Source organism: Schistocerca americana, chromosome 3 (genome assembly GCF_021461395.2).
Source record: "Schistocerca americana isolate TAMUIC-IGC-003095 chromosome 3, iqSchAmer2.1, whole genome shotgun sequence".
Taxonomy (NCBI): Eukaryota; Metazoa; Arthropoda; class Insecta; order Orthoptera; family Acrididae; genus Schistocerca; species Schistocerca americana.
Genome location: NC_060121.1, coordinates 317,352,682 through 317,370,383, shown reverse-complemented (window position 1 = coordinate 317,370,383; position 17,702 = coordinate 317,352,682). Strand labels below are relative to the sequence as shown.

General features: G+C 43.9%; 1 protein-coding gene and 1 pseudogene across 1 annotated transcript; one reads left to right on the top strand and one right to left on the bottom strand.

Moving 5' to 3' along the window:
- The first annotated feature begins 2,866 nt into the window (after positions 1-2,866).
- On the top strand, positions 2,867-3,502 carry LOC124606052. The gene has a single exon (XM_047138012.1). It carries the CDS (start codon positions 2,867-2,869, stop codon positions 3,500-3,502), a length of 636 nt encoding a protein of 211 aa, XP_046993968.1.
- Positions 3,503-15,190: 11,688 nt separating this feature from the next.
- On the bottom strand, positions 15,191-15,307 carry LOC124607717 (annotated as a pseudogene).
- Between the last annotated feature and the right edge of the window lie 2,395 nt (positions 15,308-17,702).

Here is a 17,702-nt window from a genome sequence, read left to right as displayed (position 1 = left end):
TTGTGTGTGCGCAAGGAGCCTCAAATTTACTTGGGGCATGATCAGCTTCATGCGGGGCATCATACTCGTCAGCCAATGAAGAATGTGTATAATTGTTTCTGACAGGTGACATCATTATCAATTACTAGTAATCCATCTTGAACTCTTCTTGGTCATTCAGACGAATGTGGTCGTCCAGATCGACGCCACCTTGCTAAATAAGTGCGAAGAGCTCAAACTTATCACACAACAGGTAAATATAAAATCACGCAAATAATCAATTGTTGCACAACGTCAGCATCTACGTTTTTTCCTTTGTAACTCGACATTACTTTCTGAAATGGTGTATATAAATTCCTATTGCCTTCATATGAAGCGTGTATGATAATGCATTGTCTTTACCAAATTACTAGTCTCATGAAATTCTATTTTATGATCTCAACACTGTAATTAGTACTCCACTACTCCCGAAATATCAGTTCGTTCAAAGTGACAGTTCCTCCTATGTTTGGCTAAACGGATGTTAGTACTTATTTCTGTGGCTGCAATGCGCAGGATGGTTATAATTAAACTTTTGCTACTTGAGCCGATGTAGACAGAAAATTATTAACCGCGTGGTTACCCAACCTTCTAGGAACGACCATGCGCTCCGGAATTTGCGTTGTCACTTGTGTTGGTATCTTGACGTGCCTCTAACTCTGCCATCTCGAAACTCGCAAAGTGTGCAGCACAACGTTCTACTCAGCACAGCACTGAACAATAGCTAACAGACATACAACAGCAAAACTTCCGCACATTAAACACAGGCGTGAGTAGGGATGCCAACCGCATTTCGCTCCAACACACCACTGGCGCGAGATTACGAGTATTCCGCAATTTGCTGAACAGACCTCATACAGAAAAGTCTGCGACCTGCCCCCAGATTACGAGTATTTTGCCACTGTTTAGAGACCATGATTGGCTGTCGGAGATGGAGCATCATTCGTTGCAGGAACTTGCAAATACGCATTTGTTGTGGGGAACATCAGGATGTAGTGCCCAGAAAACAATTTGGCAACAGGAGTCACTAAATGAACCGTGTGGCAGTGGTTCCGCGGACTTGAAAGTATGCAAAACGGCCGGGAGAGTGGTGTGCTGATCACGTGCGCCTCCATATCGCATCTGCATGACGCTTCGAGGCTGAGGTGGTCGGTAGACATCCCCTGGACTTTCACAACTCGGCGAGGAGCCCGACACTAAACGGAAGAAGTCTATCACTGTGGATAGAAACATACGAAAAAACCGAATCGCTCAAGCCACGGGTAGCCAGCCAAGGTTCCCGAGAAATAATTGTTCGCAGAGCAGTGTTTGAAGAGAGTGATGGTGTTTGATCTTGTACAACAGATTTATCGATAAGCGCCAGTCAGACTGCCTGTAGGATTCACACTTACAAGTAGCCCTCGTCCCCTCGACCGCCACCAATTCTTTAAGGAATCGAACTCGCATGTATGAAACAGCTTCAAACGTCTGATTACAAATAAGGTAATGTGTTCAATATTTGACTTCAGGCATGTGAAATCTCTATGGACGAAGATGCAAAACCCTAATTATGCTGGTTTCGTAACTTTTAAATTATTCACCTATAGAGTAATGAAAAAGTTAAATATGGATTTGAAATTATGTTTAAAGTTTGTTGGAAGTCACTTATTGCTCTCATTATCAAACACTGGATGAGTATAGTCTGGGTAATTTGCGCACCATTTTTAAGTAAAGCTAGTTCGTTGAGTATCTCAATGATTATGACGTCATATTCCTTTAACTATGTGTCGTTCAGCGATATAATCTTGCAGGTACAGTTAGTGATATATACGGATACTGTCTACAAAATGTGCTGCGAATAGAAATGACAGCATTAATACGTCGTGTCTAATACTCATGTTTCACCGCGTGAACAGTGAAAATGTAGTAAGAGATAAACTTTTCTTTTATTATTTTCTGGGAGATGTTACTCAGACGTCTGCTCTTGCCTATCACACACACACACACACACACACACACACACACCCATATATAAAGAAACACACACACGCACACACACACACACACACACGTGCACATTCACACTTTCATAAAACTATAACAAACATAAAATAATAGTTACCTTTATGCCGCTATTTGCATCGGTAAGTTACTTCTGGGTTTCAGCTGAATGGTTGTGCATTGATGTAACTAAAGTGATTTTCTAATAAAATTGCAGATGTTTAAATTGTTATGAATTATTGAACCTACTAAGCAACCTGTATGTAAAATTGCAGATCGGATGGAAATGTTCACATAAGGTGTCTATTGTAATAATGCTACTATAGTGCATGGAGCCGTATAACTCCGCCTGCAACAGGTAACGAGTGGATTGAGTAGCTCGTTAACTGTTGTTGCCGGTACCAAGCCCGGATGAAGGAGAAGGGTTCGCGTCAGGAAGTGCATCCGGCCAGGAAAGAACCCTGCCAAAATCAAAACAATGATGGATACTTCTCAAAGTCGGAACTTTAAACACTGGGACATTGAAGCAAAAGAGTCGCGAGATTGTAGACATGGTGCAAAGAAGGAAGGTAAATACCCTGTGCTTACGAGAGACCAAGTGGAAGGGTGACAACGCCAAACTATTGGCAGAAGGATACAAGCTGTATTAAAGCAGTGCAGACAAGGAGTCCAGAAATGGAGTAGGGATTATTATCGATAAAAATCTAAAAGAGGAAGTCTGTGGACTGGACAGAATCAATGACAGAATCATCAGAGTAAACTTACTACCTGAGGAGACGTCATCACAGTTCTAAGCGTGTATGCACGCCAGACAGGGTGTTCGGAGGAAGAGAAGGACAAATTTTGGAGAATCCTAGATGGAGTAACAATGGAAATACTAGACAATGACAGGGTGATAATTGGGGGAGATTTAAATGGACATGTTGGTGAGAGGAGGAGTGGGGATAACAGAATTCATGGTGGATGGAGTTATGGAGAAAGAAATGCAGCAGGGCACAAAATTGCAGAATACGCTGTATCTTTTGACCTAATGATCGCCAGTACCTACTTTAATCGTACGGGAGCGGAGACCATAAAACTCAGTTGTCAATTAGACTACTTGTTGTCCAGAAGGAAAGACACAAAGCAAATAAAGAATACCAAAGCTATATACAGTGAAAGTGTGGCTGCGCAACACAAACCCGTAGTGGCCGATTATGAAATGGTTGTGTGCAAAAGACGTAAATGTATCAAGACAGGAGAACAAAGAATAAAGTGGTGGAAACTGAAAGAAGAGGTGTCCCGAGAAAAATTCAAGGAAACAGTATTAAGAGAAGTGAAATTACCAGAGGGTGTACAGGAGTGGTGGAGTTATAATAGCAATTTAATTACAAAAGCTGGAAAAGACGTGCTGGGTGTAACAACAGGAAAGGGACCACCAGAAGATAAGGAGGCATGGTGGTGGAATGAAGAGGTTCAAAAAGTGATAAAAGTGAAGAAAGATGCAAAAAACAATGGGATTTAACAGGCAGACAGGAGGATAGGGAAGCCTACAAGACTGCAAAAAAGATGGCAAAAAGAGCAGTGGCAAAAGCAAAGGCTGTTGCAATGGAACAGGCGTATGAAGAGCTGGAAAGAAGACAGGACGGCAGGCAACGCCTACGGATTGCTAAAGCAAGAGATAAGGCGACCAAGGACATAACATCAATGAGGCAGATAAAGGATGAATCAGGTGTAGTATTACACAATCTTGAGAAAAGCCCAAGTAGGTGGTGGGAGTACTTTGAAAAGCTATTGAATGAGGAAAATGTACGAGAAAAGTATGAGGATGGAGGCATAAATGAAGGAATGACCCAAAGTATAAGTAGGGGAGAAGTCGAACACGCAATGAAGAAAATGAAAAATGGGGAGGCCCTAGGCGCAGATCAAATCCCAATAGAAGCATGGAAAAGTCTGGGAGATCAGGGAACAGATGTTCTCTGGGAACTAATGCAGAAGACCTGGGAAGGAGAAAGAATGCTGCATGCGTGGAGGAGCAGTATACTGGTTCCCATATATAAGGGGAAAGGGGATATCCAAAACTGTGGCAATTATAGAGCGATAAAACTGATGTCCCATACAATGAAGATCTGGGAAAGGATAATTGCGAAGAGGTTGCTTCTAGAAACTGATGTATGTGAAGAACAGTTTTGGTTTATGCCGGGCAGACGGCTCAAATGGGTTTAATCACCACGGGACTTAACATCTAAGGTCATCAGTCCGCTAGACTTAGAACTACTTAAACCTAACTAACCTAAGGACATCACACACATCAATGCCCGAGGCAGGTTTCGAACCTGCGACCACAGCAGTAGCGAGGTTCCGGACTAAAATGCCTAGAACCGCTCGGCCACAGGGGCCGGCATGCCGGGAAGAGGAACAACCGACGCAATATTTGCACAAAGGCAATTGATGGCGAGGCACAAAGAAGAACAAACTGCATATGGCCTTTATCGATCGTGAGAAGGCATATGACAGAGTGCCGAGGCAAGAGAGATGGACATGTCTGAGAAGTAAATAGCCTGCCAGAGAAATATATCAGGGTGGTAGAAGACATGTATGAAGGTGCAATGACACGAGTCAGGAGCAGTGCAGGTGCAACAAAGGGATTTCCAGTGAGAGTAGGACTACATCAGGGATCTGGTCTCAGCCCATATTTCTCTGACCTTGTCAAAGAGGTGAAAAAAGAGGCACCTTAGATCATGATGTTTGCTGACGATGTTGTCATGGATGTACTAGTCAAAGATGTGAAAAAAGAGGCACCTTGGAGCATGATGTTTGCTGGCGATGTTGTAATCTGTGAACCCACCCAGGAGGCACTTCAAGAGAAGCTTGAACAGTGTATATGAGTACAAAGGATGCCAAAAACCTATATATTAACCAGCAAGGAGAACAACTGACGCTGGTCAAGAAATTTAAATACCTAGGCTCTTACATGCAAAGTGATGGAGGACTGGAGGCCGAAATATAGCACAGGATAAGTAGTGGATGGATGAACTGGAGGAAAGTGAGCGGAGTACTGTGTAATAAGAAGGTTAGCTGCAGAATGAAAGGAAAGCTTTACAAGTCTGTGGTGAGGCCGGCGATGCTGTAGAGCGCAGAAACTTGGCCAATTACAAAAGCCCAAGAGAAAAAGATGGAAGTGGCAGAAACGAGAATGTTAAGGTGGATGAGTGGGATGACACGAAATGATAGACTAAGAAATGAGTACATCAGGGGAACAGCGAAAGTGGGGCCCATGGCGAAGAAGATCCAAGAAAGTACGCTAAGATGGTATGGACATGTGCAGAGAAGAGGGGAGTACTACGTGGGGAGAAGAATTCAAGACCTAGAAATCGAAGGACCAGGGAGAAGAGGAAGGCCAAAACTGAGATGGAAGGACAAGGTAGCAGCAGACCTACGGGAGAAAGGATGGCTCAGAGAAGAAGCACTGGATAGATATTTACGGAACAGAAGGATCCAGCAAAGCAACGCCGACCACACATGATGTGGGAAAAGGCTGAGATGATGATGACGATGATGATGATGAGTGCATGGAGCCGTATCTGTCAAACACAGTTCCACAGATATTCGTTGGCGTGAAATATTATTACAAAACAAACTGCAGTATTACTAACTACAGTTGAACTGAATAAGATTCCAGTACATACTTAAAATCTAATACATTCCGATTTACACTGATCAGCCAGAACATTATGACAACCTACCTATTATCGATATAAAACCGTCCAGACGATAGCATTATCTTGTTGACAGATGCCACTGCTGTCGGGAAACATGATTGTCATGAGGAGGTTAACGTAGTCTGCAACCAGTGTATGATACTCCTTGGTCGTCATGGTGCCTTGCACGAGCTCCACTGGACACATGGTTGCCCACGTGAATCTGCCTCAGAGTATAATGGAGTCGCCGCCAGCTTGTCTCCGTTCCGCAGTGTAGGTTTCAGGAAGCTGTTACCCTGGAAGACGACGGATTCGCGCTCTCTCAACGACATCATGTCAGGCAATGCTCTACTGCTGCGCCATGTAAAGCGCCGATAGTCTCGTGCCCATTTCAGTCGTAGTCGCCCATGTCGTGGTGTTAACATTGCCAATAATCGTCTGATCAGTGTAAATCGGAATGTATTAGATTTTAAGTATGTACTGGAATCTTATTCAGTTCAACTGTAGTTAGTAATACTGCAGTTTGTTTTGTAATAATATTTCACACCAACGAATGTCTGTGGAACTGTGTTTGACAGATACGGCTCCATGCACTCATCATCGTCATCATCATCATCATCTCAGCCTTTTTCCATGTCATGTGGGGTCGGCGTTGCTTTGCTGGACCCATCTGTTCCGTAAATATCTATCCAGTGCTTCTTCTCTGAGCCATCCTTTCTCCCGTAGGTCCGCTGCTACCTTGTCCTTCCATCTCAGTTTTGGTCTTCCTCTTCTCCTTGGTCCTTCGATTTCCAGGTCTTCAATTCTTCTCCCCACGCAGTACTCCCCTCTTCTCTGCACATGTCCATACCATCTTAGCCTACTTTCTTGGATCTTCTTCGCTATGGGCCCCACTTTCGCTGTTCCCCTGATGTACTCATTTCTTAGTCTATCATTTCGTGTCCCCCCACTCATCCACCTTAACATTCTCGTTTCTGCCACTTCCATCTTTTTCTCTTGGGCTTTTGTAATTGGCCAAGTTTCTGCGCTCTACAGCATCGCCGGCCTCACCACAGACTTGTAAAGCTTTCCTTTCATTCTGCAGCTAACCTTCTTATTACACAGTACTCCGCTCACTTTCCTCCAGTTCATCCATCCACTACTTATCCTGTGCTATATTTCGGCCTCCAGTCCTCCATCACTTTGCATGTAAGAGCCTAGGTATTTAAATTTCTTGACCAGCGTCAGTTGTTCTCCTTGCTGGTTAATATATAGATGTTTGGCATCCTTTGTACTCATATACACTGTTCAAGCTTGTCTTGAAGTGCCTCCTGGGTGGGTTCACAGATTACAACATCGTCAGCAAACATCATGCTCCAAAGTGCCTCTTTTTTCACATCTTTGACTAGTACATCCATGACAACATCGTCAGCAAACACCATGATCTAAGATGCCTCTTTTTTCACCTCTTTGACAAGGTCAGAGAAATGTGGGCTGAGACCAGATCCCTGATGTAGTCCTACTCTCACTGGAAATCCCTTTGTTGCACCTGCACTGCTCCTGACTCGTGTCATTGCACCTTCATACATGTCTTCTACCACCCTGATATATTTCTCTGGCAGGCTATTTACTTCTCAGACATGTCCATCTCTCTTGCCTCGGCACTCTGTCATATGCCTTCTCACTGGCGGCGACTCCATTATACTGTGAGGCAGATTCACGTGGGCAACCATGTGTCCAGTGGAGCTCGTGCAAGGCACCATGACGACTAAGGAGTATCATACACTGGTTGCAGACTACGTTAACCTCCTCATGGCAATCATGTTTCCCGACAGCAGTGGCATTTGTCAACAAGATAATGCTATCGTCGACTGCGGAGGCCCATCGTTATGAGTGTTCGGTTGCACTGTGTGTTAAGACACACTTGTACTCTGTCCAGCATTCAAGTCTGATGTTAGTTCCACCACAGTTCGCCGCTTGTCCCGTTTTACCAGTCTGTCCAGCCTACGACATGCGACAACTGTAATGAGGAGTGGCCGCCCAAACCCACGACATCTGGACGTGTTGCCACGTGTTGCAGACACTCACCACAGCTCTCCTCAAACACCCGACAAGGAGCGTAGTTTCCTAAACGCTCGTGCCGAGCATCCGGGCCATCGCAATCTGCTATCTGTCAGATTCGGATAGATCGTGCACCGTGTAAGTGTCTGACTAGCAGTCATTTCGTCATCTTATAAATAAATATATTATTATTATTATTATTGATGTTTTGCCCTTAAAGAGCGCATTTGGACTAAACTACGAGTACATGGCCAGTTCCTTTTGCTGCCTTCCTTGCTGCCCAAACTTCCCTCATTCGCTCGCTGTGTTTCTGTTTCCGGTCCTCTGTCCATGCTTCTTGTCGGCGTTGTGTCTTCGGCTTCATCTTGATTGCCTTTTTGGTTGCCCATATTTCTTTCATCTTCTGGCTGTGATCTTCCTTGCGTTCTTCGGTCCATTTTATGCCTGTTCGTTTGTCACATTGTATCTCATGTAGTTTACTTTTCTTAATGATGTTTCTGAATTTTATCTGTCGTCTATTGTGTCTGCTTTTATGTTGAGTTGGTTCAGGTCGTTTTCTACCTCTGCCACCCATTCGTTGTTTCTAGTGGTTACCCAGTCAAAGATCTGTTTGGTCAGCCTGTGTGACGGCATTCTGTATAGGTGTCCATAGAATTGTAGTCTGCGTTTTCTAATCTTTTCTGTGATTGTCTCCGTATGTTTGTACAGTTCCTCTGTAGGTTTCTTGATCCATATTCCATTTTTGTTAGTTGCGCCTAATATTTTCCTAAGTATTTTCCGTTCTACTTTTTCTAATTGTCTGATACAAGTATGCCCTAGGATTAGTGTGGTCTCTGCTGCATATAGTGCCTCGGGGAGCACCACCGTGTCGTAATGGCGTAATCTGGCTTTTTGTGAGATAGACTTCTTGTTGTAATGATTCCACACTACTTTGTATGCCTTGTCCAGTTTAGTCTTACTTTCTTCGTTTGAGTCTCTGTTATGTCCACTCATTTGTAGTGTTTCACCGAGGTATTTCAAGTTTGCCGTTTTGTAAATCGTGCCATACTTTGTGTTCAGAGATGAGAGTTTCTTTGTGCTCATAAACTGTGTCTTTTCGTAAGAGATCTGTAGTCCAGTTTAGTATATTAATTTATATTATTATATAATAATAAATATATTAATTTAGGAAAACTATCTAATCCCACCCCCACTCTGATGCGCCACTTTTATTTTGTAGACGTCATTGATAAACGTTTTATAACTTTTTAGAAAGGTTACTGGAGTCGGATGTGCTGGGGCGATATACCAGTACAGTTTTGAAGCACAAAAAATGGCGCTCAAGTAACGATGTATTTGAGTGGCATGACGTCCCTTCATTAATATGGCACTGTCGTGTTTGGAGCATGCCTTGGTCCTCACATCAAATACCTTTTGACATCAATCGATCAATGTACTGTCCCCTCTCTCAAACAGGAAAATCAATACATAATCACTTTTCATAACGCAGTCCACTCTACCACAGTGATTCAGAGTCTTTCCTCTTTTCTAAGTAAAAATAACGTTTTAATCTAATCAGCGCATGGTCTCCGTTACCGCAGCATATACTAGCATTCTTTATGTCACCTAGACCCTTTTACTTTCGATGGCTTGATTCTTCATCTAGATAATTTTCTTTCCTTTGGATTGGGATTCTGCTGAATTTTAAGTCCTTGAATATTTTCTCTCGTGTCTCCTTTCTCTAATGTCTTTTCTGTCTCAGTACTGTAACAGTCTTCTCCACGTACCACCTTCTGTATATCTTTACGAAGTGAACTGCCTCCTTCCCGCAAGATCATTACTCTTTTTCCGCTATTAAATGACGCGTCCCTTCTTCAAACATTCATGTCCGAACTTCAATTAACTCACTTTCATCTGCTGCTTCCCATCTTAAAAAAATTTGCACCTATAAAATTTCTCTTATCAGACTAATCCATTCTCTTTTAGATGTAATATATACAGGTGGGAATTTAAGGAGATGGGACCTGGATAAACTGACTAAACCAGAGGTTGTACCGAGTTTCAGGGAGAGCATAAGGGAACAATTTACAGGAAAGGGGGAAAGAAATACAGTAAAAGAAGAATGGGTAGCTTTGAGGGATGAAATAGTGAAGGCAGCAGAGGATCAAATAGGTAAAAAGACGAAGGCTAGTAGAAACCCTTGAGCAACAGAAGAAATATTGAATTTAATTGATGAAAGGAGAAAATTTAAAAATGCAGTAAATGAAGCACGCAAAAAGGAATACAAACGTCTCAAAAATGATATCGACAGGAAGCGCAAAATGGCTAAGCAGGCATGGCTAGAGGACAAATGTAAGGATGTAGAGGCTTATCTCACTAGGGCTAAGATAGATACTGCCTACAGGAAAATTAGAGACCTTTGGAGAAAGGAGAACCACTTGCATGAATATCAAGAGCTTTGATGGAAACCCAGTTCTAAGCAAAGAAAGGAAAGCAGAAAGGTGGAAGGAGTAATAGAGGGTCTATATAAGGGCGATGTACTTGAGGACAGTATTAAGGAAATGGAAGAGGAGGTAGATGAAGATGAAATGGGAGATACGATACTGCGTGAAGAGTTTGACAGAGCACTAAAAGACCTTAGTCGAAACAAGGCCCCGGGAGTAGACAACATTCCATTAGAACTACTGACGGCCTTGGGAGAGCCATTCCTGACAAAAATCTACCATCTGGTGAGCGAGATGTATGAGACAGGCGAAATACCCTCGGACTTCAAGAAGAATATAATAATTCCAATCCCAAAGAAAGAAGGTTTTGAAAGATGTGAAAATTATCGAACTATCAGCTTAATAAGTCACAGCTGCAAAATAGTAACGCTAATTCTTTACAGACGAATGCAAAAACTGGTAGAAGCCGACCTCGGGGAAGATCAGTTTGGATTCCGTAGAAATATTGGAACACGTGAGGCAATACTGACCTTCCGACTTATCTTAGAAAGTAAATTAAGGAAAGGCAAACCTACGTTTCTAGCATTTGTAGACATAGAGAAAGCTTTTGACAATGTTGACTGGAATACTCTCTTTCAAATTCTAAAGTTGGCAGGGGTAAAATACAGGGAGCGAAAGGCTACTTACAATTTGTACAGAAGTCAGATGGCAGTTATTAGAGTCGAGGGAAGAAGTGATTGGGGAGGGAGTGAGACAGGGTTTGTAGCCTCTCCCCGAGTAAAGGAAACAAAAGAAAAATTCGGAGTAGGTATTAAAATCCATGTAGAAGAAATAAAAACTTTGAGGTTCGCCGATGACATTGTAATTCTGTCAGAGACAGCAAATGACTTGGAAGAGCAGTTGAACGGAATGGACAGTGTCTTGAAAGGAGGATATTGAAAGGAGGATATAAGATGAACATCAACAAAAGCAAAACGAGGATAATGCAATGAAGTCGAATTAAGTCGGGTGACGCTGAGGGAATTAGATTAGGAAATGAGACACTTAAAGTAGTAAAGGAGTTTTGCTATTTGGGGAGAAAAATAACTGCTGGTGGTCGAAGTAGAGATGATATAAAATGTAGAATGGCAATGGCAAGGAAAGCGTTTCTGAAGAAGAAAAAATTGTTAACATCGAGTATAGATTTAAATGTCAGGAAGTCGTTTCTGAAAGTATTTGTATGGAGTGTAGCCATGTATGGAAGTGAAACATGGACGATAAATAATTTGGACAAGAAGATAATAGAAGCTTTCGAAATGTGGTGCTACAGAAGAATGTTGAAGATTAGATGGGTAGATCACATAACTAATGAGGAGGTATTGAATAGAATTGGGGAGAAGAGGAGTTTGTGGCACGACTTGACAAGAAGAAGTGATCGGTTGGTAGGACACGTTCTGAGGCATCAAGGGATCACCAATTTAGTGTTGGAGGGCAGCGTGGAGGGTAAAAATCGTAGAGGGAGACCAAGAGATGAATACACTAAGCAGATTCAGAACGATGTAGGCTGCAGTAGGTACTGGGAGATGAAGAAACTTGCACAGGATAGAGTAGCATGGAGAGCTGCATGAAACCAGTGTCAGGACTGAAGACCACAACAAGAACAGGTAACATACTTACATGTTTACCATTTCAACATCACAGGTTAATGTAAACGCGAGATATGCCAGTGTAATTTTGAAATGCTAGTACATTAACAACCGGTGTAACCGCAAAATGTTGAATGTCAGCGTGCAAACGTTCTCACCTTGCGTTGCACAAGTGCCTGTTGTCAGTTTGTGAGATGGAATTCCATGCGTGTTGTACTTGGGCGGGCACTGCAGGGAGGGTTAATGCTTGTTGTGGATGATGCTGGAATTGCAGCCTGATGACGTTCCATACGTGTTTGATTGGAGACAGATCTGGTGATCGAGCAGACCAAGAAAATATGTCGGCATTCTGTATGTTGAATTAAAACAATGGTATGTGGGCGAGCGTTATCCTATTGGAAAACACCCATTGGAATGCTATTCGTAACTGGCAGGACAACAGATCGAATCACCAGAATGATATACAAAGTTGCAGTTAGGGTGAGTGGAATAACTACGAGAGTGCTCCTTCTGTCATACGGAATCGCACCCCAGACTATAAAGCTAGGTGTAGGTCCAGTGTGTCTAGCATGTAGGTGGATTGGTTGAAGGCCCTCTACAAGTCTCCTTCTAACCAACACACAGCCTTCACAGAACAAGCCGAGACGAACCAGCTTTCATCATAAAACATGACAGACCTCCATCCTGCCCTCCAATGAGCTCTCGCTTGACGCCACTGAAGCTGGAAATTGTGGTGGTATGTGTTTGATGCACGCTACACAGCGTCTGCATTGGAGCAGTTCTTGAAGTAACCGATTTGTAACAGCTCGTCAACATTGGTAGTGAAAAAGTATCATGATGGTCTCTCCCAGGCGCGGCTCGTGGTTTCTATACTGGGGAAGGCTGCGGCATTTACGTTACAGATTAGTCTGACATAAACAACTAAGAATTCAGGGGGAGGGGGGGTGGGCAGATCACTCTCTACCCATAATTTTACGTACTGTGTCTTCTATAATCAGGTATTTATTAAATATCATTAGAGGCTAACTTCGAGTTAAAATCTTTGGTTAGTGTTTTTATACGTCATCATTACATTTTCTGACACTTTGCAGCAAATCATATGAAAAGACGCGTTTCGGAGAGATCTTTAATGCGATGAATGTTAACTTTGCGGCTGCTTAATATTTTTGGTGTTTTCAGTTCTAAATTTAAGGCGTTTATTGTAGTTTACCTCCAAAGCTCGAAGTTAAATGTTTTTCGCTGAAATTATGTTTTTTCACCTTTGCGTGAAAATTCTTTAAGTCAGTGATGCCAGTTTCAGTCCAGGCACTGTCAGTACTATTTGTACGAAGACAGGTGAAACAGAAAAATGCATTTTTCACTTCACAACCACACAACCACTCAGCTGCATCGTACATTGCTCTATTAAAACTGCAGTTGTATCCTTGCCTAGATTTGCACTGTTTCTGTTCTTGATTGATCGTTAGATCGGATCTGGGTGCACAAAGTTCTTTCACTTGCATCCTATGGCCGTGTTCCAAGTTTTTACCTATTGAATTGCACACTGAATTCATATTGCGCTGGTTTCACAAGCAAGTAAAACTCACTAAAATCTTGCAAAATACACTCCGAAAAAGAAACTTGCTAATATCACACGATATCAACAAAAGCAGTCAGCATCAGCAAGCAAGGAAAGTAAAGTCACGGGACAAATTTCGCGCGCTTTGTCCTCTAATCACTTATGAAACTCTCGCTAGATGGCAGTACTGTTGTTACGGTTAGAGAGCCTGTAGTTACGGTAGTCTAGTGCACTCTGGCGGGATATTTGCAAACTTATTCTAAATGTGGATTAAATAGCCAATGGTAGAAACAAAACAACAATGTAAAACATTATCAAAACAATAATACTAAACGTCGATTAATGACGCATCGAAGCGTAGTAGAGATGTGCAGAGACAGAGATTGGATAGCGAAGTTTCGGCCACTCTGCATTCCTTTATTACATAGATAGTGGAACGTGAAAAACGTGTGGTGGTTGGTATGACACCCTTAGGCTGCAAGCTCTGAGCCTTCGGGTCGCCCATAAAGAGCGGTACTATGTAGAAGCCACGCCACCAAACCGCTACTACATGCAGCTTACGGACGTTCCAAGGCGCAGCCTAAACACTACTAACCGTTCCGAAAACATCTATCGATACAAACAGTTCCAAAAACGTTGACCGTCGTTATTTTAATCGGAGTGGGAAATGTGCGAAATTCTTCCTGATAATTTAAATTTTGTAATATGTTCTTGCGAAATTTACTTTAACATATATTTTGGGGCGGCTCCGCCTCAGAGCCTTTAATTACGAGCCGCGCCTGGTCTCTCCATTGGCAAAAGATTCCGAAATATTCCCCCATTTGGATCTCCGAGAGGGGCCTGCGTAAGGTAAGACGACCTTGAGAAAAAGATTGAATAGCCAACGAAAGCAGAACGTTCTAGAAGTCGGGGCGTGGAATGTCAGAAGTTTTAACGTGGCAGGGAAGCTATAAAACCTGGAAAGGGAAATGCAAAGGCTCAGTGTAGGTACAGTGGGAGTCAGTGAAGTGAAATAGAAAGAAGACAAGGATTTCTGGTCAGATGAGTGTACGATAATATCTACAGAGCTAAAAATGGTATAAGGCGAGTAGGATTCTTTATAAATGGGAAGGTAGGGCAGAGAGTGTGTTACTGTGTACAGTTCAGTGACTGGGTTTTCTCATCAGAATCGACAGTAAACCAACACCGACAACGATAGTTCAAGGATACACGACGACATCGCAGACTGAAAATGAAGGAAGACAGAAACGTATCATAGACATTGGCTGCGAGTGGGCGTTGGCGTAAATCAATGGGGAAGGTTGAGAATTTGTGCCAGACCGTGTTTCGAACACGGATCTCCTGTTTACTAGACAGATGCTCTGACCATTTAACCATCCGGACACAATGGTCCTCGCAACTGCACCCAGATTCTCAACTTATCCACACAGTAAAAATGTAGATTCACTTGCCCATTATCCTCATTACTAGCGGAAATTCGCCGATTCCCATAACAGTTGGAACCTGGTGTGCATCGGCACTCAAGAGATCATTGGCCATCTTCTCCTTAATTATATGTATGTAGTGTCTGTTCTTTCGGTCATGCACGTAAGAATAGACACGAAGTGAGGATGGAAGACAGAGAAAGTATTTGAGGATATTGAACTGATTGTTCAGTAAGTAAAGCACTCCTTCTTCAGGCCACAAGTGACCCATCGGGACCATCCGACCGCCGTGTCATCCTCAGTTGAGGATGCGGAGAGAAGGGGCATGTGGTCAGCACACCGCTCTCCCGGTCGTTATGACGGTTTTCTTTGACCAGATCCGCTACTATTCGGTCGAGTAGCTCCTCATTTGGCATCACGAAGCTGAGTGCACCCAGAAAATTGGCAACAGCGCATGGTGGCCGGATGGTCACCCATCCAAGTGCCGGCCACGCCCAACAGCGCTTAACTTCGGTGATCTCACGGGAACTGGTGTAGCCACTGCGGCAAGGCCGTTGCCCTCAGTAAGTAAGTGCTCCCTGCCGCCGTTGGATAAGCAGCTGCAGCAGCAAGTCGTATACTCTTAGCTCACTTATTTGTTACATAGTTTAATTCTTAATTCCTTTATGTGTTTTTGGTACTTGCATTGTTTAATTCATAAATTTCGGGCGTGTTATAGTATTTGAGAGTGTAGCATCGCGTTTTAGTACCTGAATAGTGTAAAATCGCGTAGTCTCCTTCCGCCGCCGAGCAGTGTGTCAGCAGTGCGCAAGTAGCAGCATTACTGCATCTATTAGGCAATCTTGTATTTTGAAACTTCCTAGCAGATTAAAACTGTGTGCCCGACCGAGACTCGAACTCGGGAACTTTGCCTTTCGCGGGCAAGTGCTCTACCAACTGAGCTACCGAAGCACGACTCACGCCCGGTACTCACAGCTTTACTTCTCGGTCGGGCACACAGTGTTAATCTGCCAGGAAGTTTCATATCAGCGCACACTCCGCTGCAGAGTGAAAATCTCATTCTGGAATCTTGTATTTTAATAACCGTTTAAATTTTGTGTCGAATTGTTTGTGCTCTCTGTAGATTAGTTCAGACGTTCTTTGCACAACAGTTTTTAGCATGGATAGGGACTGCAACTGCTGTGTTCAGATGCAGGCTGAGTTGGCATCCCTTCGCTCTCAGCTTCAGGCAGTGTTGGCTTCGGTCACACAGCTTGAGGCTGTTGCCAATGGGCATCACTGTGGGGGTCCGGATGGGGGTTTGTCGGGTACGGCCAGCTCGTCCCACGCATCCCACGATCTGACTACGACTGTGACTGCCCGGGATACTGCCCACATTGAGGCTGATCCCTCACGTGTGGTAGAGTGGGAGGTCGTCTCGAGGTGTGGCAGGGGGTGAAAGACATTCCGGAGGGCTGAACGGGAAGCCTCTCCAGTTTGTCTGACGAACCGGTTTCAGGCTCTGTCTCTGGCTGATACTGATCTTCGGCCGGACATGGCTGCATGTCCTGTTCCAGAGGTTGCCCCTCAGTCTGCAAGATCCGGGCGGTCGCAGAGGGTGGGCTTACTGGTAGTTGGGAGCTCTTACGTCAGGCGCGTAATGGGGCCCCTTAGGGATATGGTAGCAAGAGAGGAGAAGAAAACCAATGTGCACTCCGTGTGCATACCGGGGGGAGTCATTCCAAATGTGGAAAGGGTCCTTCCGGATGCCATGAGGGGTAGAGGGTGCACCAATCTGTAGGTGGTCGCTCATGTCGGCACCAATGATGTGTGTCGCTATGGATCGGAGGAAATCCTCTCTGGCTTCCGGCGGCTACCTGATTTGGTGAAGACTGCCAGTCTCGCTAGCGGGATGAAAGCAGAGCTCACCATCTGCAGCATCGTCGACAGGACTGACTGCGGACTTTGTACAGAGCCGAGTGGAGGGTCTGAATCAGAGGCTGAGACGGTTCTGCGACCGTGTGGGCTGCAGATTCCTCGACTTGCGCCATAGGGTGGTGGGGTTTCGGGTTCCGCTGGATAGGTCAGGAGTCCACTACACGCAGCAAGCGGCTACACGGGAAGCAGGGATTGTGTGGCGTGGACTGGGCGGTATTTTAGGTTAGATGGCCTCGGGCAAGTACAGAAAGGGCAACAGCCTCAAGCAGTGCGGGGCAAAGACAGGACATGCGGGGACCAAGCAGCAATCGGTATTGTAATCGTAAACTGTCGAAGCTGCATTCGTAAAGTACCCGAACTTCAAGCGCTGATAGAAAGCACCGAAGCTGAAATCGTTATAGGTACAGAGAGCTGGCTGAAGCCAGAGATAAATTCTGCCGAAATTTTTACAAAGGCACAGACGGTGTTTGGAAAGGATAGATTGCATGCAACCGGTGGTGGCGTGTTTGCCGCTGTTAGTAGTAGTTTATCCTGTAGTGAGGTAGAAGTGGATAGTTCCTGTGAATTATTATGGGTGGAGGTTACACTCAACAACCGAGCTAGGTTAATAGTTGGCTCCTTTTACCGACCTCCCGACTCAGCAGCATTAGTGGCGGAACAACTGAGAGAAAATTTGGAATACATTTCACATAAATTTTCTCAGCATGTTATAGTCTTAGGTGGAGATTTCAATTTACCAGATATAGACTGGGACACTCAGATGTTTAGGACGGGTGGTAGGGACAGAGCATCGAGTGACATTATACTGAGTGCACTATCCGAAAATTACCTCAAGCAATTAAACAGAGAACCGACTCGTGGAGATAACATCTTGGACCTACTGATAACAAACAGACCCGAACTTTTCGACTCTGTAAGTGTAGAACAGGGAATCAGTGATCATAAGGCCGTTGCAGCATCCCTGAATATGGAAGTTAATAGGAATATAAAAAAAGGGAGGAAGGTTTATCTGTTTAGCAAGAGTAATAGAAGGCAGA